Below are 27,232 nucleotides of genomic sequence, written 5' to 3'. Positions count from 1 at the left end.
CCTGATGCTTCTGGCTGGGGCGGGGGGGGGGGGGGTGGCGCTGGCAAAACTGGATCAGAAGTTGGTGGAGAGGGTTTCAAGAGGATGAATCAGTAAACATAATGGAGCTTCAAGAACCACGCTTTCCTACTGTAAAAGCTCCCAAAACCATCTCATATCCAAAAGAACCCCCTCCTCTCTCTTCAGTTCTCTCCTGTCCTCAGTTTCCCCCGACCCGACTGCCATGTCAGTCTCCCCTCTTCCCTTCTTTAGTACCGTCATAACAACAAAACATGCACACATTTTTCTTTTCTTTTTGGTTTCAAAGTGTTTCTCTGCTGATCATTCTGTGTGTGTGTATGTAGGGAGGAGAGAGAAGTTTTGTTTTGTTTTGAGATTAGGTATTAAGAAACCAAAGATGTACAGTATTGTCCTGGCCCCATAGCTCTAGCATCTTTAATAGGATTCTTTTTGCCTTTGCTTTGGCTGCTGCTCTCTGGCCTCGGCTTTAAATCCCCTGGAGGTCTGAAGGTGGGACTGTGGGGATCTCCTTCCGACCTCTGCAGCTCCTGCCTGGCCAGGTGTGGAGGTGGAGCCCTAAGAGGTTTGGCCGCAGGTTGCCCTGGAAGGGGTGTGAGTGGTTGGACTGGTGCCTGCGAGTTGGGACGCCTGAGGCCGCCCCCACTGAGTCATGAGCTGTTGTTGTCAGCCGTCCTAGTTGTCAAAGTCCCCGCTCAGCAACGCAGCCCTCTGCGGAGACGGCAGCAGCTCCCATCCTTCTGAGCTTTCAGGAGAAGCCGCTGGCCTGATGGTGAGGCGAATGGGCTTGGGGGGGACCAGGGGGCGGTTGGGGCGGTGGGGAGACCTGGGGCCTGGATCTGTGCCCCTCCTCCCCACGCCACTGCCTCCTCTTCCTCCTCCTCCCTGTCGGGGACCTGGGGCCGGGAGGGTCTCCTTCTTCTCTCTGTCCCCTGTCCCTCCCACAAGAAGGGCCCCTTCCTCAGCTTCTCCTTCAGCCTCGGGGCTCCCCTGCCCAGCGGTGCAGGCCCCAGGGGCTTCTCAGCCTTGCCACAGTGCCCTCCCCACCCCAGCCACACCCCCAGTGCAGCCCCAGCCCTTGATGACACCCGTCTCTGCTCCCCCTCTCTGGGGTTCCCACTCTGCCCCTCCCCCGGCCTCGGGGACTCCCCCTCCCCCACGCCGATGCCCCCAGGACTCTCCTGGGCTGCGGATAGGCCCTCTGATCCCCGAGCAGGATTATGAGCAGCTGGAGGATGGTGACCCCGAGGGGTCCCAAGATTCACCCCTCCATGGGGAGGAGCAGCAGCCCCTGCTTCATGTGCCGGAAGGGCTCCGAGGTGAGCGGGTGGGTGTGGGGCTGGGGAGGCCCTGGAGGCTCTAGGGTTGCCCACCCCCTCCCCCCAACCCCGCCCCTGGCTGGGCCTCTGGCAGCAGCTTGAGGGCATGGAGTCAGGTGAGTGCCACGCCCCAATGCTCTCCCTTTTGTGCCCAGGCTCCTGGCACCACATCCAGAACCTGGACAGCTTCTTCACCAAGATATCCTTTCTGTGCGCAGCCTGGCAGAAGGGGCACGGCAGGCAGGGGGATGGGTGCCGTGGGCTGGGGACTTGGTGGGAATCAGGAGGCATCCTCAGGAAAAGCCCATCAGGCTTCAGGCTGACTTCTTGACTTGCGGCCACATCTACAGCTACCACCAGAGGAATGGCTTTACCTGTATCCTGCTGGAGGATGTCTTCCAGCTGGGGTGAGATGTGCCCAGGGGCCCAGCAGGAGGGGCTAACCGACTCGGTGGGCCTGGGGCCTGGGGCCTGGGGCAGGAGCCCACTCAGCCTTCAGGCTTGAGCACTGCTCTTCCTCTCGTCCCAGACAATTCATTTTCATCGTCACCTTCACAACCTTCCTCCTTCGTTGCGTGGATTACAGTGTTCTCTTTGCCAACCAACTGAGTAACCGAACACGACCTGAGCCACTCCATAGCAAAGTGACCTTGTCGGACGCTGTCCTACCCTCCTCCCAGTGTGCCCAGCGGTGAGTGAAAGCCAGCGGGGGCAGGGGCTGGGGGAGACCAACACAAAGCCTCCCCTCCTTTTGTTCCTTGGTCTAGATCATCCCTTCTCCGAGGTTTTGGTTTGAAGACACCTTTAATCCACTTAATGTTGGTGGAGCATACACCTTTAATACACTTAATGTTTGTTGAGAACCAACTCCCAGGGGCTTTTGTTCTGAGCATCCTATCTGCATTTACCTTGTTAGATGTCAAAGCCAAGAACGGCTTTAAAATCTATGAATGTAGGAATACACATCCCGTCTGTGAACATGATGTCACATAGACTTTGGAAAAGTCTACTGGATACTCTTGGGAGAATGAGAATGAGAATGGCAGAAAACCTGAATATTAGCTGAAAAGTTCTGACCTTGCAGACACAAGAGTCAGGGGACCTCTAGGACCCACACTCTGAGAATCGCTGGTCTGGAAGGGCCCCCTCTCCCTGACCTCCATCGTTCCTCAAGACTGGTCTCCCTTGCTATGGGGCCCTACTTTGTCTCTGCTGTCTGTCTCGCCTCACACAGGATCTGCTCCAGCCCCCTCCTGGTCTTCCTGCTGATCCTGGCTGCTGCCTTCTGGCTGTTCCAGCTGCTTCGCTCGGTCTGCAACCTCTTCAGCTACTGGGACATCCAGGTGTTTTACAGGGAGGCCCTGCACATCCCCCCGGTGAGTTGGATGAGCGTGTCTGTGGAGGGGTGCCATGTCGGGGGGTGGGGGGCAGAGGATAGGGAGGAGTGGCGGGCTGTGCGGACAGGAGGAGCCCCTGCAAAGAGGGCAGAAGACCTTTGTGACACACCTACCTAGGCTTAGCCCCAAATAACGCTAGGAAGTGGAGTACCACCCGTTAGAACCTGAGGTCCTTACTGTTGTGGCTCTTGGTTGATGCAGATAGTTATGGAAGATATGTACAGCCACGTGCCTGTGGTCCAGATGATGGGGATTTAGAGGGGTGGTTTTACAGAGCAGGAAGGACTGAGACCTGGCTGGGAAGGATAGGAGGTGAGATGGTGTTCCAGGCCCCATGAAGGAAAGGGGTGGAGGGGGGAGCAGTGAGCATCTCCGGCAGCGATGAGGAGACTGACCTACCAGCTTGCCACTGAGTGTTCAGGCCCCTGTCCGGGGGGCCCACCCCCCTTTCTGGCTTCTCTTTGCAGGAAGCTACTTCGTGGGCCCCTTCACTGTTCCTGGCCACACTTCGCTCTCCCCTCCTCCTCTTGGTCTCACTCCATCTGCCTCTGTACTTAATTCTTTCTCTAAGGCACAGCACAAAGGCTACCTTCAGCAGTCAACTTCCCTTGCTCCCCTCAGAAGTCCAGAACCCTGCCCTCCAGTGCAGCAAAGGGGAGAGGTCCTCCGAAAGCCCCCTTGAGTAGGGGAGCCCGAGCCACAGCAGAGGGCTGGGGACAGACGCAGGGAACGTCGGGAGCTGGACCACTGCTCCTCCAGGAAGGCACCTGACCCCTTCTCTTTCTTCTTCCTTCTTTCTTCTCTTCTCTGCTTCCTTTCAGAGGTAGGGGAGACCCTGGGATGGACTGGAGAGGCTGGCCTGGAGGGACGTGACTAAGCTGGGCTGGGGAAGCTGGGTGAAACTGGGCTAAAATGAGTTTTGCAGCTGAGCAGCAAGTGAGATCTGACGGCCTCCCCCTGCCCCAGATGGGGATGTGGCCACTGACTTAGGAAGATAAATCTGATGGAGGGGATGAGGGTGGGGGTGGGGTCTCCAAGCATGCCGAGGTAAAAGCTTGTGCGGCTTCTGCGCCCGGCTGGCTGGCACCCTAGGAAGGAGAAAGAGTGATCGCCTTGTTACCTCCAGCTGTGGTGTGCCTTGTGCCTGTAGGGCTGCCAGGACGGGGAGGGGGCGTGTCTGGAAGATCTGCTTGGAAGGGGCCGAGCTCATATACCTATGGAGTTTAGCTTATGGCGCGGGGGGTGGGGGTGGGGGGTCCCTGGCGAGCACGTGACTCCTGGCCCAGGAGGGGCAAGGGCCTGGGAAGGTGCCCAGACCGAGGATGAGGTGCCCCTGGTAGGTGGCAAAGAGAGGAGGGCGAAGGGGCGGCCGTGAAAGGCGGTGGGTTTCCGGCGGGAGGGCCCGGGTGAGGCCGGCGGGGAGGGCACGCCGGGATGCCGCTCTGGCCACGCGGAGGGTGGGCATCGCGATGGAGAGGGGTCGGGGGCGCTGGCTTCAGCTGTCGGCTCTCCGCAGGAGGAGCTCAGCTCGGTGCCCTGGGCAGAGGTGCAGTCTCGCCTCCTGGCGCTGCAGAGGAGCGGGGGGCTGTGCGTGCAGCCGAGGCCGCTGACGGAGCTGGATGTCCACCACCGCATACTGCGCTACACCAACTACCAGGTGGCGCTGGCCAACAAGGGGCTGCTGCCTGCCCGCGCCGCGCTGCCCTGGGGCGGCGGCGCGGCCTTCCTCAGCCGCGGCCTGGCGCTCAACGTCGACCTGCTGCTCTTCCGCGGGCCCTTCTCGCTCTTCCGCGGCGGCTGGGAGCTGCCCGACTCCTACAAGCGCGGCGACCGGCGCGCCGCCCTGGCCGCGCGCTGGCGGCGCACGGTGTTACTGCTGGCGGCCGCGAACCTGGCGCTGAGCCCGCTGGTGCTGGCCTGGCAGGTGCTGCAAGCCTTCTACAGCCACGCCGAGCTGCTGCGGCGCGAGCCCGGCGCGCTGGGGACTCGCCGCTGGTCCCGCCTGGCCCGCCTGCAGCTGCGCCACTTCAACGAGCTGCCGCACGAGCTGCGCGCGCGCCTGGCCCGCGCCTACCGCCCGGCCGCTGCCTTCCTGCGCGCCGCCGCGCCCCCCGCGCCCCTGCTGGCGCTGCTGGCCCGCCAGCTCGTCTTCTTCGCCGGCGCGCCCTTAGCTGCGCTGCTCGTGCTCACCGTGTACGACGAGGACGTGCTCGCCGTGGAGCACGTGCTCACCGCCATGACCGCGCTCGGGATCGCGGCCACCGTGGCCAGGTGCGATGGCAGAGAGCCGGGAAGGGGGCCCTTTTCCTCGGTCCTGGGTCGGAGCCTCCGCGCACCCCTCCCTCTCCCCACCCCGCTAGTGTACCCCCACCCCACCCCCGCACATCCTCTGAACCGCAGGCCCCCTTCTTTCCCCACCCCGATCCCGCCCTCTAGGTCTTTCATTCCGGATGAGCAAGGCCAAGGCCGTTCGCCGCAGCTCTTGCTGCAGGCGGCCTTGGCCCACATGCACTACCTTCCCGAGGAGACCGGCCCTGCCGGCAGGACCAGCTCTTACAGGCAGATGGCGCGGCTGTTGCAATACCGAGCTGTGAGGGTCACGCCGGAAGCGGCGCTGCGGGGCATTTTGGCTGCCCGCCGGGGTCTGGGGGTGGGCCCCCGGAGTGACGGGGTTGGAGGTTGCCCTCAGCAAGCCCTTCTCGGCCTCGGGCCTGCTTTCTCCAGGTCTCCCTGGTGGAGGAGCTCCTGTCCCCTGTCCTCACCCCCTTGTTTCTGATCTTCTGGTTTCGGCCCCGAGCCTTGGAGATTATCGACTTCTTTCGGCACTTTACTGTGGATGTGGCTGGGGTCGGCGACATCTGCTCCTTTGCCCTTATGGACGTGAAGCGGCACGGCCACCCGCAGGTGAGAGCCTGTCCCCGGAGGTGCTGGGTAGGTAGGTTGGGTAGGCGTTGGCTTGCCTCACTGGAAGCAGAACTGGGTTCCACCCCCACCTTCACTGCTTGGCACCTGCAACCTCGAGCTCCTCACGTCACTTTCCTGAGCCCTCATTTCTCAAATGCCGGCAATGACTAGCCAGTGCTTGGGGCTCTTAGGAGGGTCACGTGAGATGACAGGTGGAGAGCCCTAAGAGGGTGCCCAGCACCATCACACACCAGTAAATGGGAGCACAGACCACTGGAGAGAAACGGCTCGGTCAGTGGATGGGACTGGGGTACAGATGGGTTTCCTGACCAAGGCTGTCGGGCCAGTAGTGGTAGCCAGTGTGCATGGGCCGGCAAAACACTAAGCCCATGTCCTACGCTAGCGCTGGGTCTGGACCCGGGTCCTGCCCTCCGGCTGTGTTTTTTTTGGTTGATCTTGAACTCATCCCCTTGTGGCCTCCATCCTTTCGCCCTGGGTTAGTGTTTCCTGTCCTGCCTACCCCACGAGGCCCCCACCACAGCTATCCAAGTGGAGTTGGCTGGAGTTCCCTGGTGGCCTAGTGGTCAGGCTTCAGCGCTTTCACTACCAGGGCCCCCGGTTCAATCCCTGGCCGGGGATCTGAGATCCTGCAAGCTGTACTGCACGATCTTGGCAGCACGTGAAGGACCATCGTTCCTTTTAGTGGCTTTCCGAGGGACAGACCGAGGCCTCACTGTCTCAGCGCGCTGAGGATGGGAAGACGGAACTCTCCTTGATGAGGTTCTCCCTGGTTCACCCACAATGGCGCCCCCCAGGCCACAGCTCCAAGTTCCTGGGACACCTGCGAGGCCGGGTGCAGCAAGACGCAGCCTCCTGGGGCGCCAGCTCGCTGCGCAGCCCCCCTGCCCCCGGGACCCTCGGCAACTCTCCCTCCCCTCTGGTGAGTCGGAGCCGGGCCTGCCCGTCTGCTCCCCTGTCCCCACCACCCTCGGCCTCACCCCTTTATTAGCCTGCTCGCTGGTGCCGTCTGCTCTCCTGCCTTCCCAGACCTCCTCCCTCCCCTCTGTCCTCTCTCCGGACCCTCTCTCCTCTCGCTCCCAGCCGGAGGCCTTCCTGGCCAACCTCTTGGTGCAGCCCCTCCGGCCGCCTCAAGACCTCAGCCCCACAGCCCCCTGCCCGGCCGCAGCCACGGCCAGCCTCCTGGCCTCCCTTTCCCGAATTACCCAGGACTCAAGGTGAGGGGTGGGGGCCTGAGATGCCGGGAACAAGGGGTGGGGCTGATCCTCCAGGAGAAGGGGCACTGGAGTGGGGGGTGATGTGGAAGGGGAGTTGAAGCCAGGCTCTCCCTGGGGGATTGTGCGTGTCTTCATGGCGCCCTCTGTTCTAGCTGTGTGTCCCCGGGAGGCACTGGGGGCCAGAAGCTGGCCCAGCTCCCAGAGCTTGCATCTGCTGAGATGAGTCTCCATGCCATCTACCTGCACCAGGTGAGCAGAGGGGGTGCCAAAAAGAGACGGGGAGGGAGGAGGCAGCTGAACAAAGGGGAGAGTGTGGAGGGGGCTGGAGTGTAAGGAGTTTAGTCAACAGGAGCTGGGGGAGGAGGTGTCGACAGCCTCTGCACCTGGCCTGGGGCTGAGCCTCACACCGGGACAGGAGGGAGGCCTCTCATCTTCTCCCTTCCTAGCTCCATCAGCAGCAGCAGCAGCAGGAACTGTGGGGCGAGGCCTCAGCCTCCCCGCTGTCCCGGGCCTGGCCCAGCCCCCCACAGACCCTCTCTCCAGATGAGGAGAAGCCATGCTGGTCCAGTGATGGTGAGGTGGTTAGGGTGTGCAGGGGACAGACGCTGGGGAGCTGCGGCCATCATGGTATTTCCCAACTCATGGTCTTTCTCACCAGGCTCCAGTCCCGCCTCCAGCCCCAGACAGCAGTGGAGTGCCCAGAGGACCCAGAGTTCGTTTCCTGGAGGGTTCCAGGAGCCCACAGACACCCAGAAGGAGCCTGGCCAGGCTACTAGCACTGACTGAGTGGGCTCCTCGGGGGTCAGTATCGTCTCACGGGGCTGGAGGAATGGGTAGGATATTGGGTGGTGTCAGACTTGGAGGGGCGGGAAGAGTGGTGGCAATTTGGGGTGACGGGGGGTTCATCTCTGGAACCTGAACCCCTGGACTGCCTGCCAAGAGCTTTTCCTCCCCCAGGCTCCCTGGCTTCTCCAGTCACAGGAGATCGGGCGAGGTGGAGTGGAAAGGCACGCCAAGCCCTCTTTCAAGACCCCCACGAGTGCTTAGTTGGGCAGGACTTGGGAGTCATTGACGAACTCGCCCAGAGCACAGAGGAACGGTAGGAGAGGAGCTTCCCAAGGCCTCAGGAAACACGTCTTGGAGACAGTCCCCACGTGGAGGGGCTAAGGGACAACTGTCGGTCCTGGAGTGGTGGCCCGGGGAGAAGTTACCAAGTGACCTCATGCTGGTGGGCAGGGCCAAGGTAGAGGCCAAGCTACACATCAGGGAGCGATGGGGGACGGGACCTGAAAGGCAGTAGGTGCTCAGGTTCATCTGGCCCTTAGGTTCCCATGGGACTGGTGGAAGGGCATGGGGACTGTGAGCGGAAAAGACTAGAGGGGCCTGATGTGTTTGGAGTTCACGGCGGTGTGACGTCTGAGAAAGTGGCTGTGGCTCCTCTTGCTGTGGGGAACCAGCAGTCAAGTTTGCTCACGGCTGTGCTGCTCATCTTTGTGACCTTAGCCCTGGACTCCCCATGCCTGGCAGCCAGGGCTGTCCCTGCTTCTCGTCAAGAGCAGGGAAGCCACACTGGAGAACTGCCTGCTCTTGGCTGGAAACCAAGTTTCTCCAGGGCAGGAGTCAGAGAGGAGCCTGTGGGACAGGACTCCTCCATCCAAGAGTTACCACCCCCACACCTTGTGCACAAGTTAAAAGACAAAGCTTGTCATTATTCTGTAACTGTAATTGACAGCACTGGCTTAGGCATCTTAGTAGGTCTCCTAACTTCTGGTCCAGTCTCTTATGGTAAATCTTCAATAATAAATATTTGAATGATTTAGAGATCAGGTTTCAAGATAAGATACTTCCGGAGAGAGGCGAGGGGAATCTAAAATTCACCTAAACACCAAAGGGCTGACTGTAGGCTCTGGAATACCGCTGCTGGGAGGGGTCTTCCAGATGGACTTAGGGTGGGGAAACAGACCTAGAGATGAGAGGATGAGATAGTACAGGGAATCCAACAGTCTCTGGGAAGTCACCTTGGGAGGGGAGGGAGAGGTGGCCGGTCCCGGTAAAGGCCAACAGGACAGCGGTAGAGCCATAGTGGAATGACAGCCCCTCTCTCCGGGAACTGCAGTGGGAAGCAAGAGGGGTCTCAGGGGCCGGGGGTGTCTGGGCCGGGCGGGTCGAAGGCCCAGGGCACCGCGCCCCGCAGATGCCGCTCCTGCAGGGAAAAGCTCTGGGTACGTATACGGCTTGTCACCTCCTGGGTGCGCAGCGTGAGGCCGAAAATGTCCTCGTGATAGCGTTGCTGATCCTGGGAGGGAAAGAGCGCGAAGGATCAAAACCCCGGTGGAAGTGTGGAGCGGAAGTCGGCCCGGCCCCCGTCTGGCCCTGCCCCTGCCCGGACATGGCCCCGCCCCCGCCCCTCCGTACCCGCAGCACGCCGATGACGTCGCCCGCCTCGTCCAGCTCCATGTCGCCCTCTGTCGCCAAGATGCGCTGCACCGTCTGCAGGACGCTGGTTGCCATAGTGACATCGCCGCAGACAAACATGTGGCCCCGCTCGAGGCACAGCACGCGGTGCACCTCGGCAGCCAGCTCGGTTCTCAGGATGTCCTGTACGTAGGTCTGAAGGGGAGGCGGGATTAGGGGCGGACCCCTGCGGGGCCCGCGGAGTAAGGGCAGACCCCAGGGGAGCGAGGGGGGGCGGGCGGGTCTTGGGCGCCAAGAGATGCCCCGGGTGCCAGGTGGGGTCCAGGTGCGCGGGGCTGGGGTCTGGAGAGACGGAGCGGAGGCAGGAGCGGGGCTTGGGCGAGGGTGAGTGGGACCCAAAGGGAGCCCAACGAGTCGATCGGAGTGGGCCGGGCCGGCCTGGGTCTCAGAGCCCAGCTGGAGCGCACGGCGGTTCTTCCTCCCTCCCTAGCTTCGGGTTACCCCAGCACCCTCAGGGTCCCGCACCTTGGGGCTGTCAGGTTCCCGGGAGAAGGCGGTGAGGACGCGGCCAAACACCCCGCGCTCCTGGGCGTCCTGCACCTCGTCGCGGTAGAGATGGTCGAGTTGGGAGCAGCGGCAGCCGAACACCAGGGTCATGGGGGCGGGCTGCAGCCCTGCGGGCATCACTGTGGCTTGAGAGCGCCCCCAAGCCCTCCTGGGGGACCCAGCTCCGGAGACACCTCCCACTGGCTTCCCTCACTCAGGCCGACAGCCCACCTTTTCCTGCAGAAACCACCACTCTCCACTCTTTTGGCCTCTAGGAGAGGGATGTTTTCACAGAGAAGCCCAAGGTCACAGGAGGTGGTGACTTCCCTCTGGCGGGATGGCCAGTGGTGACACTGCTACAGCAGGGCCTTCTGACTCAGAATCCGTGCCCTTGGGACCATGTAACCCTGAGGCCTGAGACAACCAGCCGTCCCTGCTCGGACCCCACGTTCTCCCACACCTTCAGCTTCTGCACTCTGCGCCTTCCTCTTAGTCACGAGCCCCCTTTCTTTTGATTGGCCAGCTCCCCTGGGCACCCAGCGCCCAATCTGAACACCCGTCAGCTTCCTGGGATCTCAGACACACTTCATTGACCTCTGACACAGTCCAGAGTCCACCTGGGGCGTTTCCATCTTCTGAGTTCCAGCCCTGTCTTCTCCAGGCTTCCAGGTTCCCTTTTTCCTTAATTCAATCCAACGCTACTTTGTGCTAGGCACTAGGAAGCCAGACCAACAGGGCACTGCTCTTGTCTCTAGGGGGTTCCCCCCACCCCCCGGTCTAATAAACTTCACCTTTGGAGACCTGTTTCTTGCCCTGTTTCCTGCCTTTCAGCGCCCTGCCCCTTGGTCCACCTAAATTGTGTGACTCCCTCCTGCCTTCCGGTCATTCCCTTGGGCCCCAGCCTCACCTTTGCTCTCAATGTCATGCAGCCTCTCCTGCCAAAATCCCCGGAAGGGGGCGATGCCAGTGCCAGGGCCCACGAGGATGCAGGGCACGTAGGGGTCAGGCGGCAGCCGGAAGGAGGGAGCCCTGGCCAAGACACCCTCCGTCAGGCCCCCTTTGTCCCCCCAGACCCCCCACTCTTACCAACCTTGGCAGGGTGGAGAGGAGAACTTAACCTGTTTGGGTCTAGCTTATAGTGAGCATGGTGTGTTTAGTAAAAGAACTTTCCATATTGGCAGAGACTGTCTGGACCTGTAGTTTCTGGAGGTTGCGTCAAAGGAAGTAAAGCTCAAGTTTGAACTGAAGAACGTTTTGATGTCTCAGTTTAGGAGATATAGAAAGCATGGGGAAGGGAAGGGCAGACAGCCTTTTGGTTCATAATGGGTTCACTGAGTGTATTTGAAACCACAGCCTCAATATCGGCATTTGGTATATGTTCACTAGATGGGCAGTTTATTTGTAATTTGGCCTGCTGGATGGGTTCGGGTCACTGGGCCTGGCTGTTGCATCCTGGGAACTCTTGCTTGTGCCGCCTTAGGCCTCCAGCTCCTGGGTGCTGGATGGGGCAAGACTTCTGGACACAGCAGGGATGGAAGGGTGTCCTGAGATCCTTCCCTTTCCCTTGAGTCCTTAGTGACATTATGGTGAGCTAACTAGTTCTCCCCAGACTAAAGGCGGGTGGAGCACAGTTCCCAGGTGCCTGCCTGCCAACATCCGAGGGACCCCAGGGATGTAGGGAGGGACACGGTACACCTTCTAAAAGGGACGGCCTGCTGGGGTAGGATCCCAGCCTGTTCCTGGGAGCTGCAGCTTCAAGGTAGGACCTGAAGTCCGAATCAGTGAGAGGCCCAAAGCTAAGCCAGAGTTGTGAAGTGAGTAGCTTAACGGGATGCCCCTTCCTGGTTGGGTTAGGTGGGGCCTGCCTGCTCTCACTCACAGGCTCCACCAAGGCTTCTCCCCTTCCCCCTGTGCAGCCGGCCTGTCCATCTGTCCTCAGCCGTCCGCGTGGCGCTCTGTCCATCCCAGCTTGGACAGACGCCCTCCTCTTCCCCGTGCCCTTCCCGTGTGCCCACCGCTCCCCCCGCCCCCCCGCAGTGCTCACTCACCCCCTGATGAAGCAGGGCACGGGGTCTCCAGTCTTGAGCTGGCTCAGCCATGTGGAGCAGACCCCGTAGTGTAGGGGGCCCAGCCCATCTAGGGGGTGGGGAGGAGGGAGAGGGCCACCGGTGAGGGACCCGCACCCCCGCACCCTGCCCCGGGGGTCACTGCGGGGTCCCGGCCCCGTCCCCCCTCCCCTGCCTCACCTTGGGTCCTGTACGCCAGCACGGCCACTGTGAGGTGGACCTCTCCGGGGTGGGCGTTGGGGGCCGAGCTGACAGAGTAGTACCGGGGCTGCAGCAGGGGCAGCTGGGTGAGGAGCAGCGGGGCGGGCAGCGCCACGGACGGGAACTGCTCCAGCACCTCCAGCAGCGTGGGGCAGCGGAACCACTTCCACTCCTCGTAGCGCCGGGGGTCCTGGCGGGGTGGGGGGCAGCAGTGAGCTTGGCACCTGCCTCCTGTCAACTTCCCTTCCTGACCCCTCCTGAGCTGAGCCTCCTGGTAGGGGGGCTTCTTGCTCCTCAGTTGGGGCCACAAACATTTCTCCAGCACCTTCCGCGTGCCTCTTTAAGGCCAGAGAATTCAGAGATGAATAGGAACTCCAGAGTTGGGGGCAGACTTTCGCTGGAAGTCCCCCTCCCCGCAGCTCATCCTGTGTCAAGGGCCCCTGCTGCCCCACCGGGGGCAGGGGTTGGGGTGGGGGTGGGGGGCTCCCGACCTGACTGAGGGTCTCAAGCTCCTGCTGCTCGCTGGGTTCTTCGGCCAGGGTGCTGAGCAGTCGGAGAAGCCGGGGGCTGGGTGGGGAGGTGATGTCCAGGAAGAAGGTGAGAGCCTGGCGCAGCGTGCACGGGGGCAGCCGTGGGTCCCGCACCCAGCTGGGAGGAGGGCCGCCTGGGGGTGTGGGGGGCACGAAGAGACGCTCAGAGGATGGGGGCCACGCTGGGCCCGCCTTGTCCGGGGCGACGGATGCTTCTCTGGGGAGGACGTGGGGACTGACCACACCTTATGGTGTCATTGGACGGCTGGCCCTTGGACAGTGGTGGTGGGCCTGTCTGGGTAGTCCTTGTGTGTATATTCGAGGGCCCTGCTGGATTGGGTTGGTCTGGTTGTGTGCGTGCGTGCGTGTGTGTGTGTGTGTGTGTTCGAGGGCCCTGCTGGATTGGGTTGGTCTGGGCCCCTGCCACTCCCCCACTCATCTTATTGTAACTCCAGGCCCGGGGGCAGCAGAAGGCAGAGCAGGCTAGACAGCTGGGGATGGGGACGGGCCCAGAGGGAGGGGTGGCCTTTTGTGGGGGCTTGGGGGGGGTTCTGACAAAGGAGCTTCAATCCATGGAGATAGCACAGTGGCTGCGAGTGGGGGCTGCAGCAGCCTTCCATCGGGTCCTGACCCTGAGGGGACCCTGGGGCCAGAGGGATGGAGCGGCCCTCGCTGGCCCCCCACCCCCCGCTCCCTAGACGGCCCCTCACCTGGGCTGCCTTTCTCCAGCTGCTCCACAGCCACAGACTCGGTGGGCGGTGGCGGGTCCTCCACGCGGCTCAGCAGCGCCTCCACCAGGCCCGGCCGGTTGGGCGGGCAGATGCCTATGTGGTCCCCCGGCTGGTACTGCAGCCCCTCCTGGCCTGCAGTGTCCAGGCGCACCAGGATGGTGGCCCGGCTGGGGTGGGGAGAGGGGGAAGTTACAGGAGGGCTGGGGGCGAGGAGGCGGGTGCTGGGGTCTGGGGAAGCGGGGGTGGGTGGTGGGGGTGGGGGGTGCTGGGGTCTGGGGAAGCAGGGGTGGGCGAGTGGGGGTGGGGAGTGGCCCTCCTCACGTGGACTTGCTGCTTTGCAGATTTTCCACCGAGAGGACTGTGGCCTGAAACATCTTCCGTCTGTGCACGTGGATCAGGCCTGAGGAGTGAGCGGGTGGGGAGGGGAGCAGATGAGACTGAACCCGAGCCAGGGACTCAGGCCTGGCCCCCGAGTCAGTGGGTCCTGGGCCCCCCGGAGCCCAGAGGGCCAGCAGGGTTGGGGTGACGTCAGGCCCCACCTGGCAGCAGCTGGAGGCCCTCGGCCTGGGTGCTCAGCCGGTACCTCTGGCGTTTCCAGCTCCGTTTGGGGCTGAAGATGTCCTGGGCGGCGGCCTTGGCCTCCTCCCCAACGCAGAAGGTCTCACAGGAGGCCTGGGGGTGAGGTGAATGTTTAGGACCAGCCGGAGCAGCAGGGAGCTCAGACGGGCTGGGCTGATGAAGGGCTTGTTGGATCCTTGCCACCTCCCCGAAACAGAGGCTGACGGCACCTTGTCCTTCAGCCCACTTGGTGCTGCTGTGCTGGCTACTATTTTGCATGTATTTGTGTCACACCCACTCAGTAGTTAACCTGGTGAGTGTTAATCTCATGTTGCAAGAGGCACAGAACTCCTTGCACACAGTAAGTAGCCCTCAGCGAGGGCATCTGTGTGTTCAGACCCAAGGTCACGGTCTGATTCCTAGACTGAAAGTGAAAGAAAGTGAAGTTGCTCAGTCATGTCTGACCCTCTGCGACCCCATGGACTGGAGCCTACCAGGCTTCTCCCAGGCTCCTCCTGCCATTGGGTTTTCCAGGCAAGGATACTGGAGTGGGTTGCCATTTCCTTCTCCAGGGGATCTTCCTGACCCAGGGATCGAACCCAGATCTCCCACTTTGTAGGCAGCCGCTTTACCATCTGAGCCACCGGGGAAGCCCAGGGATTCCTAGACTAACAGCTTGCAAGCCTCCGTTTCCCAGTCTTTACACACCTCCTTAGAGTCTGCTGCAGATGAAATGAGAAGCTTAGGTAAAGCCCTTAAGTGGTCCTGGAGTGGGTGCAGAATGGGAGGGGTCTCTGGCTGGTCTGCACCAGGGGCTGCAGGGGGGCGAGGCCTGGGGCAGGACCCTGGGAGGGTGTGTATCCTATTTGTTTCTGCTCAGGCGCAAGCCTGGCAAACCACTTAGCCTGTCCCTTAGTGTGAAACCTACGGCTCATCCAGGATTGGCTGCCGCCTCCCCTCCCACCCGTATCGCCAGTCATGTTAATCTTTCTTTTGTGTGTGTAATGTCTTATATCTCTTCCTTCCTTCCTTGGCCCCCTCCCTTCCTTCCTACCCCGCTCTGCTCCCACCCTGGTCAGCTCAGAGCCTTCCTGCTTCTGTCTGGATGCCCCTCCCGTCAGCCCTGTGTTTCTAAGCGCTGTCCGCCAGCCTCATGCCTGCTCCCCGCCTTCTCTCCTCGCGCTCCCAGCTTCCTGTCGCTTCCCTTTGTCTGGATTCTTTACTCCTGTTTTCCATTCCCTCTTCTCCTCTCCAGCGAGGGCTTCCCTGGTGGCTCAGATGGTAAAGAATCTGCCTGCAATGCAGGAGACCTGGGTTCCATCCCCGGGTCAGGAAGATCCCCTGGAGAAGGGAATGGCTACCCACTCTTGAATTCTTGCCTGGGAAATCCCATGGAGAGAGGAGCCTGGCGGGCTCCAGTCCATGGGGTTGCAAAGAGTCAGACACGACTGAGCGACTAACACTCTCCTCTCCAGCAAAGCCTCCATCTGGCTCCATGCTGGCTGGCCCTCCCCACCCCTCCTCCTGGGGAGCCCTCCTCCTCGGCCATCAGTCCAGGCCTGCTGAGCTCAACCTTGGGAACCCTGGTGGGGCCAGCAGTGTCCTGAGCCGTGTCAGGACTGGGAGAAGGAACCCCCTGCCCCCAGCTCCAGGAGTGGTCCCCAGACCAGGCAGGGCTGCTCTGGAGGAAGTCCAGGCTGAGAAAGTCCCGCCTTGTTCTCCCCTAGCCCAGGAACCCCCTCCGGCCCAGGCACCACCCCAAGCCTGTCTGGCCCCTGACTTCCTGTAGTTTCGCAGCTTCAGCCCTTGCCTCTGTCTTCCCTTTTCCCTTCATCCTGCCTGCATCCTCTCCCCTGCACCCTCTCCCCTGCACCCACCTGGGAGAGGGAGCGACTGTGCCTCTGTGCCTGCCCAAGGCAGCCGCCTGCCTGCTGGGGCCCTGGCTGCTGCTTCCGGCGCCGTCGGGGCCATGTCTATCATTACTACTCAGGACTCAGCCAGAAGGTCTGGCTGTGCAGTGGGGTGAAATATAAGGGTGGATTTTGGAGGAGCTGGAAGGGGCTGGAGAACCCAAAGAGTCAGGGCATTGGTGAGGCCCCAGCCTCCTCCATGTGGCAGGTCTGGGGGTGGATGGAAGGAGTCAGCATTGGAGTTGGAGGAGTGGCAGGAGTGGGGGAGCTCACCTGGAAGGCCGCCTTTGCCCAACCACGGAAGGCCTCTTCCTGGCCGCAGAGCTCATCGCCCTGGCCCAGCTGCAGCAGCCGCTCCCCTCCAAGCTCTTCCAGCCGGGTGTCCACCGCTCGCGCGAAGGCGCAGAAGTGGGGGTATGCCCGGGAGCCCAGTCCGAACACACAGAACCTGGGGTACCGGGAGCCGTCAGGGCAGATCCCCTCGTCCTCGCCCCTGGTGCCCAGGCAGCTCGCCGCCCCCCACCCCCCCGCAACCAGCAGAGCCCCCCTCGCCGAGGCCCCCCGGACCTGAGGGTCCCCAGGGCCCCCGCACTGTCTGTGTTGCTGGACTCCTTTCTCTTCCGCCGCCAGGAGGACACCAGCGGGTCTGAGCAGGAGACGCTGTTGAAGCGGATCTTGTAACTCCTGCAGGAGATGAGGGGACAAGGGTGTCACAGGGGAGGAGACCCATCTGGGCCTGAACACCGCCCGGGGGCAGCTTCAGGGGCTCTGCCTCCATGGTGCTGGGTGGGGGGCGGCTTGGTTTCCTGGCTAAGGGTCCACGTCCAGGGGTCCCTGAGCCCTAGGCCCCGCCTCCCCTCCTCTCTCTGCAGGAGACGGGCCCCTCAGAGTCCCAGGACTGAAAGTGGGTGCGTCACAAGCAAGAGGGTGTGCTGAGGCTGCGGCGAGGTGGGGGGGCTCAGGCCTGCGCTCAGCTTCCTCCAGCTTGTTGGGAGGCTGACTTGCAGCCCAGAGCCCTCTTTCCTTTTGTGTCTCCAAATGCCTCCCTTCCTCCTCCTTCCCTCACTCCTCCTCCCTTCCGCCCCACCCCAACCCCCGCCCCGCTCACTTGTGCTGTTCCGGCCGTGGGGAGCTGTTGTAGGGCCCCGACATCTCCATCAGGGCAGCTGCAAAACTCTGGTGAGGGCAAGTGTTAGCATCGTGATTAGTTTTGTTTTATTTCAGACTGTACGCTCATACTGCACTGGAGCAGTCCCTGTTACCATTAGTTATGATTTTAATTTTTAACTTGTTTTGAACAAAAACAAAAAGAGGTATGGGCTTTTGGAAAACATTACAGAAGTGTGTCAAGTAATAAAACAGAAACCCTACCCTTCTCTTCCCTCCAGTCTCATCCATCAGAGCAGGTGTACCACGGACAGCTGTTACACTTTCTAGCCCCTTTTTCATTGTGCTTAATATATGTCTGTATTTAAAGTTTATTTATTTATTTGGCCATGCCATGCAGTTTGTGGGATCTTAATTCCTCAACCAGGGGTTGAACCTAGGGTCCCCCAAGGTGAAGGCACCGTGTCCTAACCACTGGACTGCCAGGGAAGTCCCTAGTTTTCCTTTTGAGTGAAAATGGGACCATATTATGCTTACCTGCTTTTTGCCAATAACCTATCATGGGTGTCCTTCATGTCCACACACCAACACTGACCTCAGTCTTTTAAATGACGACCCAGCACCCCATCATTTGTAGGTACCATTATGTATGAGATCTCCCTCTGACAGGGACATCTGGATGGTCTATGAACAATGCTCAAACACTCATGTGTGCCTGCTTCCTTCTCTGCATATTTCAGGAGGGTAGTCCTTGGACGTGGACTTTCTGAGCCAGGATTTGAAAACTCAATGGGTCATCAGATTGTCCTCCAGGATCCTGTCCACGCTGGAGGTGACCACTCCGTAATGTTTCAGCCAATTTGATAGGTGGAAAACAGCTCTCAGTCTCCCTGTGTTGTCCTGAACACTAGCGGCGCTAACACCTTCTAGAAAGCTAAGCCGTTATCACGTGCTGCCATGGAAACAGCTTAGAACTACACATGCCAACCTTTGCACAGGAAAAAACAAACCACAGCAAGGCCATAACATCCCGGGATTCGCTGCAGATGCATTTAGGTGGTGGGTCTACAAGTTCTCCACAATTAACATGTGCTACTTTAATTTTATTTTCTGAACATTATCTTGAAGTATAATGTACCCACAGAAAAGCACCCATGTTATAAAACGCCCAGCTTTATAGCTTTTCACAAACTGAACCTACCTGTGTAGTCAGCATCCCATCAAGAAACGTCACCAGCGTCCTAGACGTCACCAGGTCCCCACCTCCTGCCCTGGGGTCACCACCCGCTCTCCTGATTAAAACACCAGAGATGTGTCCTCCCTGTTTCTAAACTTGGTACAAAGTGAGTCTGATGGTCTGATTCTTCGTGTCTGGCTTCTTTCCCACTCGTATGTGATGTCTGAGATCATCTGTTTCGTTGTGTGTGGTTGTAATTTGTTCACCCTCGTTGCTGCGTTGTGTTTGAATAGACCACGATGTATTTTTCCCATTTATGACTGAGAGTCATTTGAATTGTTTCCAGTGCGGGGATACCATGAGGAGGCTGCTATTAATATTCTTGTTCATGTCGTTAGTAAATATATGCCATTTTCTATGGGGCAGATTCCTAGGTTTCCTCCATTAGAAAAAGAATTTGAGGTAAAAATGTACATATGTTGAAATGCACGGAATTTAAGGGTGCAGTTCAAATTGGTTTGGCCATTGGGCAGTTTCAAAGTTAGACATAGGTCTACCCAGTGACCCAACAGTTTCACTCCTAGGTATTTATCCAAGATAAATGAAAACATAAGGCCACAAAAGCCTCGTACAAAACTGTTCATAATAGCTTTATCCACAATACCAAGCGCTGGAAAACAGCCCAGGTGTCTGTCAGCAGGGGAGCAGAGAAATAAACTGTTCACGCCCCCGAGGTGGACAGGAATGAACCACTGAATCGTCCAGCAGCGAGATAAGCCTCCCAAGTGGGGTGGGTGAAAGAAGCTAGACACCGCGTGCCCCCCTTCCGTGACCTTCTAACGCAGGCGACAGGAATCAGGACGGGGGTCGCCTTTGGTGGGGAGACTGGGAAGTGGATTGACTTGAGGAGTTGACTAGGGGCCTTTCTAAGTGCTGGTAATGTTCTCTGTCTCAATAGGATCGTGGGTCCCACGGATGCAAACATGACTCTCACTCTAGAAACAGCTGGTGAGTGTGTTTTCCTTTAGAAGCGAGGTTGGACGCAGGACCGAAGGGGCAGCGTGGTGGGGGAGAAGCCCTCTGGGCGTCCTGCTCTAGGGGACTTGAGGTGTAAGTGGGAAGACGTCTAAAAGCAGAAGCAGACAAGAGCTCCAGAAAGGAATGCAGCTGGAGGCTGCCGCGACTGGGAAGCAGGGAAGGCGAGGGCTAACAGTCAGTCATCTGGCCCGTGGGACTCTACTCCAGTTGGTTTCTTTCAAGATCCGTTCAGAAAGTGAGGTTACCTAATTTCTGTTAGCATCCGAGCAGTGGTCTTTTCTTTTGTTAAGAAAGGAAGAAAAGACAAAAAGCTGAGATCTCACTTTAGCTGCCGCCTTTCCCATCTGTCAATGCCTGACCAGTCAGGAAGTGCCTCCCAAGTGTGAAACGCTTGCTCTGATAGTGGAAGGGACTCGGACTCAGGGTGCTGCCCAGCCGCGCTCAGTTTTGAGTCTCCCTTATTGCCAGGTGCCCCCTTCCCTGGCAGGCCTCACCTCTCCATTCTCCGGGGGATCGCCATTCCCAAAGGTGCTGGTCACCACCAGCACCAGTGCCTCGTGCTCCAGGGACACCACGTCATACTCATCCATGCACAGGACCTGCAGGCAGGGAGAAGATGGAGTCCTGGGGACCCAGGCCCACTGCCCCGGTCTGTTTCACTCTAGTCCTCCTTGCAGGGCGAGGCTCAGGCCCTCACCTGATCCCTGAGTCCCTGAGGGTCCCGGACTCTTCGTGGGCCCTGACTGTGACCCTCTCCCGTCCTCCAGCGTGTGAATGAGGATAGGGCCAGGACACCCCACCACCACCACCACTTCTTTTCAGACCCTTGCCTGCTGGGCTCAGCCCTACCCGGGGATCGAAGGCCTTCCGGAAGAGCCTCCCCAGCTGCTGAGCGTAGCTCTGGGCCCGGCCGGTCTCAGAGGCGTACAGGATGGTTGCTTTCACTCGCTTGGCCATCAGGGTGCCCATGAGTGAGGCAGAGATCTTCACCGCGCTGTGGGCGAGGAGGGGATGAAGGGGGTCCCAGGCGCACAGAGCCAAGGGCCTCCCCATAAGAGCAGGGTCTTGGTGGGTTTGCAGGGGTGGTGTGCCCAGACCACTGATGGGGGTGGGGCGGTCCCCTGGGGTGTGGGGGAAGGGCAGCCCCCCACCCAGCGGGGGGAGGCACCTACTTGGCCACTTCCTTAAAGGTCTTCTTCCTGGTGATGCCGGCGCCCTTGGTCGCGCTCCCTTTCCAGGGGTCTGGCTGTAGGGGGATGAGGAGGGGCGGGAGTGATCGGGGAGAGGAGAGAAGAAAGGGAGGTCAGAGGCCCCTGGCGGAGTGGGCAGGAGCCCGTGGAGGGTGGGGTGGGTACCTGGTAGCGGAAGGCAGGGGACAGGATGTAGTTGACCATCTCCTGGTGGAAGACGGGCGTGAGGCTGCCTGAGATGGGGGGCACGATCCAGGCCCAGTCGGCGGGGCAGCCCCCCCTGGCCTTCTGCTCGTTGTCCAGGTGCTTCATGAAGGACACCGTGGCGGCGTGGTGGTCCACGATGGTCACCTTGGCGAGCTGGGGAGAGGGAGGGAAGGGTGGGGCCAGGCTGAGGCCCAGCCCACAGACCCGCACTTCGGCCACTCACCCCAAACCTAACATGCACGGCCTTCCCAGAGCCAGCGTCACCCCTGCCTGGGGCACACGTGGTCCTGCTACCAAGTCAGCGGCAGAAGCAGCAGCTCTGAGCTCCGACGTCTGTGTGCCCACCTTGTCCCCAGCCCACACATCAAGATAGCCGAAGCTCTTGAGATCCCGCGGAAGTCCTCGGCAAACCCTAGTTTCCTCAAATTATAATACTCGATCCTAGAATTAGAGTTTGCAGAATCCAGTGGGTCCCCTAAAGTGCGAAGCCCGGAAGGCCCCTGGGGACCACAATTACCGGGCATGCGCCAGTCGGCTGGGTTCCTGTACTGGGACCAGCGGCCTAGGTGCTCAGAGCCCACCATCTAAGTGCCTCCCTCTCTTCCAGTCCCACTCCTGGCTCGTTGGGGCCCGTGTACCTGAAAGCTGTGCAGCACAGCCAGGTTGATCTCCACGGCCGCCTTGTCCTTCCACAGGGACGAGGTGGTCCGCGTGTCGAGGTCCATGCAGACGGCCACATCCTGGGGGCAGGGGTGCCCGGCATCGGTTGGGATGGAGGTGGGGGAGGGTGGGCAGAGAACAGCTCTGTCTCTAACTCATGAGGGGAGGGAGTGTGGGTGCATGGGTGGCCATCCGGAGGCCCGCCTGCTTCACTGGGGGCTGATTCATGTGCCTGCCTGCAAAGGCACCTCAGGGCAGAAAGGGACCCTGGCGCCAGTGACTTGTCGGCCCCATTGATTTCTCATCTCTAAAATGGGTTTTAACATGTTTTGCGTCAAAATACCCTTTGAGAGAGCTTCCCAGGCGGCACTAGTGGTAAAGAATCTGCCTGCCAATGCAGGAGACGTAAGAGATGCGGGTTCATTCCCTGGGTCAGGAAGATCCCCCGGAGAAGGGCATGGCAACCCACTTCAGTATTCTCGCCTGGAGAATCCCATGGACAGAGGAGGCTGGTGGGCTACAGTCCACGGGGTCACAATAATCAGACACGACTGAGCGACTTAGGACACATGATGCACACTTGTGCTTTGAGAAACTGATGAAAGCTCCAGCCCTCATCCCCCGAAAAATAACTACATCTTCACACATGGGAACCCCCTTTGCCCCGACCTTCGGTTCTAGTTCAGCAGGCAGGCTGGACCTGGCGTGTTCAGATTTCTCCCTGTTACTGACATCCGGTACATCCCCCCTAACCCCCGCCACACTGGTCCTCACCTCCAGGATATTGTAGCGGTGAGGGTCACACAGGTTCCGCGTGCCAATCTCCGTGCTCATGTACCAGCCGCTGAAGGGGGCCGCGGAGAACTCCAGACCCCCGATTTCCAGCAGCATGTTGGACACGGCCGGGAGGGCATACCATCGCAGGCCCAGGGCCGCGAACCACTCCAGTCTGGGGGCATCAGGGCGTGGGATCAGCCTCTGCAGAGCCTTACCCGCCTGGCCACCCCACCTCCACCTGCCCCAGCCCCTCTGTGCTCACGTGGGGTGCTCCAGGGGCACTTCAAGGACCAGCTCGGGGGGCAGAACAAAGAGCTCTGGAGCCTCGTCTGGGGCCTGGAGCAGCAGGGGCAGCACGTCGAAGCGGCCGTTTCCGGGGGTCCAGCCGTGCTGGATGCAGAGCTGGGGGGAGAGGGGCAGGAGCGGGGTCTCGGGGGCCGAGCCTTGCAGTCTGCTCAGGGGCCCCCTTCCTCCTTCGCCTCAGTGAGGTCTCCTCCCCCTGCTACGCTGACCGCTCTTCCATTGGACCCTTCTGCCTCCTCCCAGAGTCCTCACTGGCTGGCTTTCCCATCTCCTCTCCCCGTGCCCACCTCCGTGGTCTCCACGTTGGCGGGTCTCCCTTCTCCTCTCCCTGTGCCCACCCCCACGGTCTCCATGTTGGCCGGGTCCCCCTTCTCCTCTCCCCGTGCCCACCTCCATGATCTCCTCGTTGGCCGGGTCCCCCCTTCTCCTCTCTCTGTGCCCACCTCCATGGTCTCCACATTGGCGGGTCCCCCCTTTTCCTCTCCCCATGCCCTCCTCCGTGATCTCCATGTTGGCAGGTCCCCCCTTCTCTTCTCCCTGTGCCCACCTCCGTGATCTCCTCGTTTGCTGGGTCCCCCTTCTCCTCTCCCTGTGCCCACCTCCGTGATCTCCACGTTGGCTGGGTCCCCACGCACAGAGCCATCCTGCTGTCTGTAGCCTGCGTAGCGCACCAGCTGGCTGTTCCAGATCCGGAAGTCTCCGCGGCCCGGGGCGCGCTGCGGGAACACTGTGATGGCCGAGCTGATAGGGGACGACGAGAGCTGGTTAGGGCCCGGGTCCATGGCTCGCGCTGGGGCAGGGTGGGGTCTCGAGCCGACAGGGAGGGAGGCACTCACCGAAGGTTGCCGCGGTTGGTGGCGTACTTGATGTGGTTGCAGATGTAGGTGAACATCTCCTGTGCTGAGCTGCAGTCCCGGGCATCAAACACCTGAGCCATCCCAGCAGGGAGACAGGAGGGAGGTGTGGGTCTTGAGCAGCAGCCCCAGGAGAAAGGAGGGAAGTGGGGCAGGGACTGACAACCTTACCACAGCCCTTGAAGGCTGGCGGTGCCGAGAACTGTGAACTAGGGCTCTTTCTTCTCTGGGCAGCCTCCCTGACCCTTTGGCCCCACATCGATCCTTCCTGTCCTGCACCCCACACACCCAGCATAGCCTGGCCTATTCCTTATGCTGGTGAGTATCTCCCCATCCCTGTAGGCTGACTTGGTCCCTGGTACAGAGGAGGGACCCAGTCACTGCCAAACTGATCACTGGGGAAAGGCCACCACGTGGCCGTGAGGCCACCCGGGGTGTAGGTGGCGAGAGTTCCTTGTTTCTCACGGTGCTCAAGCAAAGGCGGGTGAGCCCGTTCCATCTTCTGACCCTCCTTGGGCACACAGATGATGGGAATGGGGGTGGCTGCAGTAGGTGGCCTCCGGGGACCCTGCCCATCCTGGCATTCTGATGCTAGAAGGAGCCATCCTAATTGGGGGGTGGAAGCCCCAGAGGCTGGGAGGTCTGATTCCTGCTTCAGGGAGGAGGGGACTCGTGTTGGTGATGGCGGCAGGCCTGGGGTCAAAGGTGGGTCAAATACAAAATCTCTGATGGATTCAGAGTTGAGCCGCAGCCTCGACCAACTTCCAGGGTCGTGCCAGAGTCAGACAGGACCGTTCTGATTTTATTTGGGACTCCTTTGGGATTTACAGGGCACATGGCTTCCTTCCAAATTCTCTGGTGTCCAGTTATTGCTAAGGAGGCCAAGGTCATGGACCCAGCTCCCCCATGGGTCAGGCTGTCCCAGTAACAAGGGCGGGCTGGCTGTGAGTCATGTGGCGGGCGTGTGGAGGAGGGTGTGGGCCAGAGGCTCCGGTGGGGTGGGGGGGGTGTGTGTGCTGGGAGGGAGCAGTGTTTGGGGTGAGGAGGCTGGGATGGGCAAGTGAGGGCCTTTTCTGGAAGATTCTGTTGCTCTGACAACCACCCCCCCCACTCCACCCCTGCCCCAGGGATCACTGCTCAGCTGCCCTCACCTACACAGTGCACCCCTCTGCCCATCTGGCTGTTTCTCCCCACCCAGCCAGGGCACTGCTGTGGGTCTTAACAACCAGCCGTTGGCTCCTGGGCTGAGGGCTCTCCTAGGATGCTAGTCTCTAGGGGGAATGGGCAGGGGTCTCCGCATTACTGGGACCACCCCCCCTGCCCCAGGAAGCTTTGGGAGCTTGTCACACCCCTCTTTTTTCTCTTCCACATCCCCTGGCCCCCACACTGGGTGCCTGCCGGCCGGCCACACCTGCAGCTTCCCCCACTGGATGCGGCCCACGCAGCGGGGTGCATTGCGCCAGGCCTGCTTGGCCCCGAACACCAGCTCACTCTCTCGGAGGTGGTAGGTGCCCGTGGATGCCACCTCGGCCTCCACCTCCTGAAGCCGCTCCTCGTGAGCCTGGGAGCCGCTCCTAGGCAGGAAGAGGGGAGCAGGAGGAAGTCGTAGGCAGGGGAGGACCCCCCCCCAGGCTCGGCAAGCGTTTTTTAGGGGGGGTGCAGTGTTGGCGGGTGTTGAGCTCAGGACCCCCCCTCCCCCGTGTAGTATCAGGATGGGGGGAGGGAATGGGAGCTGCCTTGAGGGAAGTGTCACCCACTTCTTGGTCTCAGCAGGACCTGAGCCGTAGGACAAGGAGGGGCTCAGGGGAGGGTCTCACCTCTTGATGGAGCTGTAGTACTGGTTGATGAAGTCCCTGGCCTGGCTCAGCAGCTGCTCAGCGGGTGGAGGTCCCGGGGAGGGCCGGGTCTGCAGTTTCCGGGGCAACACCAGGGAGCCCAGGCAGCGCCTGGGAGTGCAGGGCCCGTCCTGGGTCGGTGGAGGAGAGCCAAGGTCAGGACCAGATCAGGGCTGATGGCGGGTTGAGGGGTATGGGGCTGGGGCCTGGAGGCAGAGTCTGGGATCCCAGGGAGGGCTGGGGGCTGTGGCTCCCAGCTAAGACTTTAGCAAACAGCCGGGAACAGCCGGGAGGTTGGGCTGGGTTAGGGCGGCTTGAGAATGAACAAAGTACCCCACCAGCGTGTCCCTCAGCCCCTCCGGTTCCTCCCGGACGGCGGGCCTCAGCCCTCTGGACCCTGACCTGGGACACAGGCAGGGCTCCAGGCCTTACCTGTTGGGACTGCGCGCACAGAGTGTCGTAGGTGATGCTCCCCAGCTCCCAGTTCTTCACGCGAGGGAACTTGGGCCCCTCCGGAGGCCGGGTCAGCGTGGGGCTGTTGGGAGCTGGGCTGGGTCACGAGAGAGAGAAGCACGGGACCCTCAAGGAGTGTCCCAGAGACCTCTCTGGCCGCGTCAGGAGCCCCGTGACTCGTTTCTTGCCACATGCTTTCTCACCTTTCCTCACAGCACCCACTACGGCTTTAGGAGGTGGGTGGTATCGCCCCCTGCCTCCCCTGGGGGTACAGATGAGCGATCTGAGGCTCAGAGGACGTCAAGATTGTCCAGGGGCTGAACTGCCCCTTCTATACCCAGGCCCACCTCACATCCACCCTGGATTCTCAGCCAGACCCGGAGCCATGGGGGCTGTGGCGCTGGGATCCCGAGGCCCTGGCGCAAGGCTGGTCCTGGTCCCCACGGCCTCCTCTGGACATCCTCCCGGAGGCTGACATGAGCCCTTGCTGGCCTGGAGGGGGATGAGCCTAAGGAAGCCCCGGTGGAGACTCCTGGCCCAGATTTCCCTCCAGTTCACGCCCCTCCTGACAGTGGCTGCAGTGTGTGTGTGAAGGGAAGCCTAACGGGCCTTATCACTTCCTCCCAGAGCCGCTGGCCCAGCCTCGAGGAGGAAGGGAGGACCTCGGGGCTCGGAGCGCCCGGTGCTCAGGGCCTCTGGCCCCTAGCCCTTCCCCGCAGAGCCACCTGCCTGGCCTGGCACCCTACCTGGTCCTTGTCCCCAGGGACCTCTGCCCTGGAGGTGGGTGGTGGGAGCAGGGTGGCCCTGCTGGGGGCCGGGGCTGCAGGCTGAGTTTTGGGGTTGATGGCCAGTGGGATGAGGGGTCTGCAGGAGGGGAAGGGGGACCTGGCTGCCCTGTGCTCTCAGTTCTTCCCAAGGCTCTCAGTCTCTCCCCCATGGCCTCAGTCCCTCACCCTCTCTCTCCCCAGCTCCTTTCCATTCCCGTTAAATCGTCACGGCTGTGTGTGAAGTCTTGCCGTAAACCAGCAACTCAGAACAACCCCGTAGGGGTAAAGGACCGCTCGGTCCATATTTGATATAAACGGAGGTTCAGAGAGGTTAAGTAAGTTGTTTCGAGTCACACAGCTCTTGGTAGCTGAGCTGCCCTCAAACCCTGGCCACTCGCACCTGCTACGCTGGCAGCCTCGCCCTCAGCTTTCACCTGCTGCTTGCTGGCCCCGATTCGGGTCTCTGGTCTGAGCCTCCTTGGTGATCTGTCTGCACCGAGAGCCTTTGGCATCTGCCACCTGGCTCTCTGGAGTGGGAAGCAGGCTCCAACCCTCCCCAGCCCAGCCTGCAGGCCTCAACGGCCGTGCCCCAACCCTGCCACCTGTGCCCCGGCCTCCGTGGCCCTCACCTGTGGTCTGGCGCGTGCGGGGTGGCGGGTGCGGGGGCCCGGCTGGGCTCAGGTGCCGGGGAGGCTGGGCCCTGCTTGCCGCATAGCCCGAGGCCCAGCCCCAGCCCCAGGCCGCAGGGGGGCCCGGGCTCCTGGCCCACACTCTTCAAGTTGCCCATGTCGCTGGGGCGGACGGGCGGCCTCCGTCTGCTCTGTGGCTCCCAGCAGAGCTTCGGGCCTTTTCCTTAGGAAGGGGAGGGGGCGGTAGGAGGGGGCCCTCGCCCCGCCCCGTCCCTCATACACACAATGGGACAGGAACTAGCCCGGCCGGGAGGCTCCAGAGCCTCGGCTCCATGCCCGCTGGCCCAGAGGGTGGAGCGCCAGACGCCTGGGTTCCGCTCTGAGAAGGAGGGTGATAAGGGGGAA

The 27,232-nt window shown here is 61.0% G+C and overlaps 2 protein-coding genes across 3 annotated transcripts; one reads left to right on the top strand and one right to left on the bottom strand.

Annotated features, from left to right (window-relative positions):
- The first annotated feature begins 787 nt into the window (after positions 1 to 787).
- On the top strand, positions 788 to 10,636 carry ATG9B (autophagy related 9B). Its single transcript, XM_010804677.3, has 15 exons — positions 788 to 1,337; positions 1,493 to 1,536; positions 1,680 to 1,744; positions 1,867 to 2,028; positions 2,572 to 2,713; positions 4,251 to 5,005; positions 5,171 to 5,324; positions 5,459 to 5,638; positions 6,342 to 6,578; positions 6,740 to 6,873; positions 7,026 to 7,122; positions 7,320 to 7,446; positions 7,532 to 7,674; positions 7,831 to 9,473; positions 9,779 to 10,636. Exons 1-13 carry the CDS (start codon positions 788 to 790, stop codon positions 7,657 to 7,659), a joined length of 2,775 nt encoding a protein of 924 aa, XP_010802979.1. The 3' UTR covers positions 7,660 to 7,674; positions 7,831 to 9,473; positions 9,779 to 10,636.
- NOS3 (nitric oxide synthase 3) lies at positions 8,576 to 27,028 on the bottom strand. Of its 2 annotated transcripts, NM_181037.3 has the most exon segments (26): positions 8,576 to 9,169; positions 9,289 to 9,483; positions 9,814 to 9,962; positions 10,742 to 10,863; positions 11,883 to 11,970; positions 12,081 to 12,291; positions 12,593 to 12,765; positions 13,342 to 13,529; positions 13,684 to 13,762; positions 13,902 to 14,034; positions 16,104 to 16,278; positions 16,398 to 16,514; positions 16,939 to 17,006; positions 19,647 to 19,751; positions 20,002 to 20,146; positions 20,325 to 20,398; positions 20,508 to 20,702; positions 21,188 to 21,289; positions 21,984 to 22,158; positions 22,249 to 22,388; positions 22,889 to 23,030; positions 23,126 to 23,217; positions 24,555 to 24,717; positions 24,961 to 25,109; positions 25,411 to 25,528; positions 26,828 to 27,028. In NM_181037.3, coding segments are annotated over 26 exon segments (3,618 nt in total). In that variant the 5' UTR covers positions 26,986 to 27,028; the 3' UTR covers positions 8,576 to 9,007.
- Between the last annotated feature and the right edge of the window lie 204 nt (positions 27,029 to 27,232).

The sequence above is a fragment of the Bos taurus genome, chromosome 4 (assembly GCF_002263795.3).
Source record: "Bos taurus isolate L1 Dominette 01449 registration number 42190680 breed Hereford chromosome 4, ARS-UCD2.0, whole genome shotgun sequence".
NCBI lineage: Eukaryota > Metazoa > Chordata > Mammalia > Artiodactyla > Bovidae > Bos > Bos taurus.
Note: the sequence above shows the minus strand (reverse complement) of the source record. Positions and strands in the feature narration are given on the sequence as shown.

Excerpts from the sequence above, each read along its gene's own strand:
- ATG9B (XM_010804677.3), top strand. The coding sequence starts at position 788 with ATGGTGAGGCGAATGGGCTTGGGGGGGACCAGGGGGCGGTTGGGGCGG. Across the intron at positions 6,579-6,739 it reads GCAACTCTCCCTCCCCTCTG|CCGGAGGCCTTCCTGGCCAA; the intron begins GTGAGTCGGAGC and ends TCTCGCTCCCAG. Across the intron at positions 7,123-7,319 it reads ATGCCATCTACCTGCACCAG|CTCCATCAGCAGCAGCAGCA; the intron begins GTGAGCAGAGGG and ends CTCCCTTCCTAG.
- NOS3 (XM_024990490.2), bottom strand. The coding sequence starts at position 23,181 with ATGTTCACCTACATCTGCAACCACATCAAGTACGCCACCAACCGCGGC. Across the intron at positions 22,389-22,888 it reads CCAACGTGGAGATCACGGAG|CTCTGCATCCAGCACGGCTG; the intron begins GTGGGCACAGGG and ends CTCTCCCCCCAG. Across the intron at positions 11,971-12,080 it reads GCTGGCGTACAGGACCCAAG|ATGGGCTGGGCCCCCTACAC; the intron begins GTGAGGCAGGGG and ends CCCACCCCCTAG.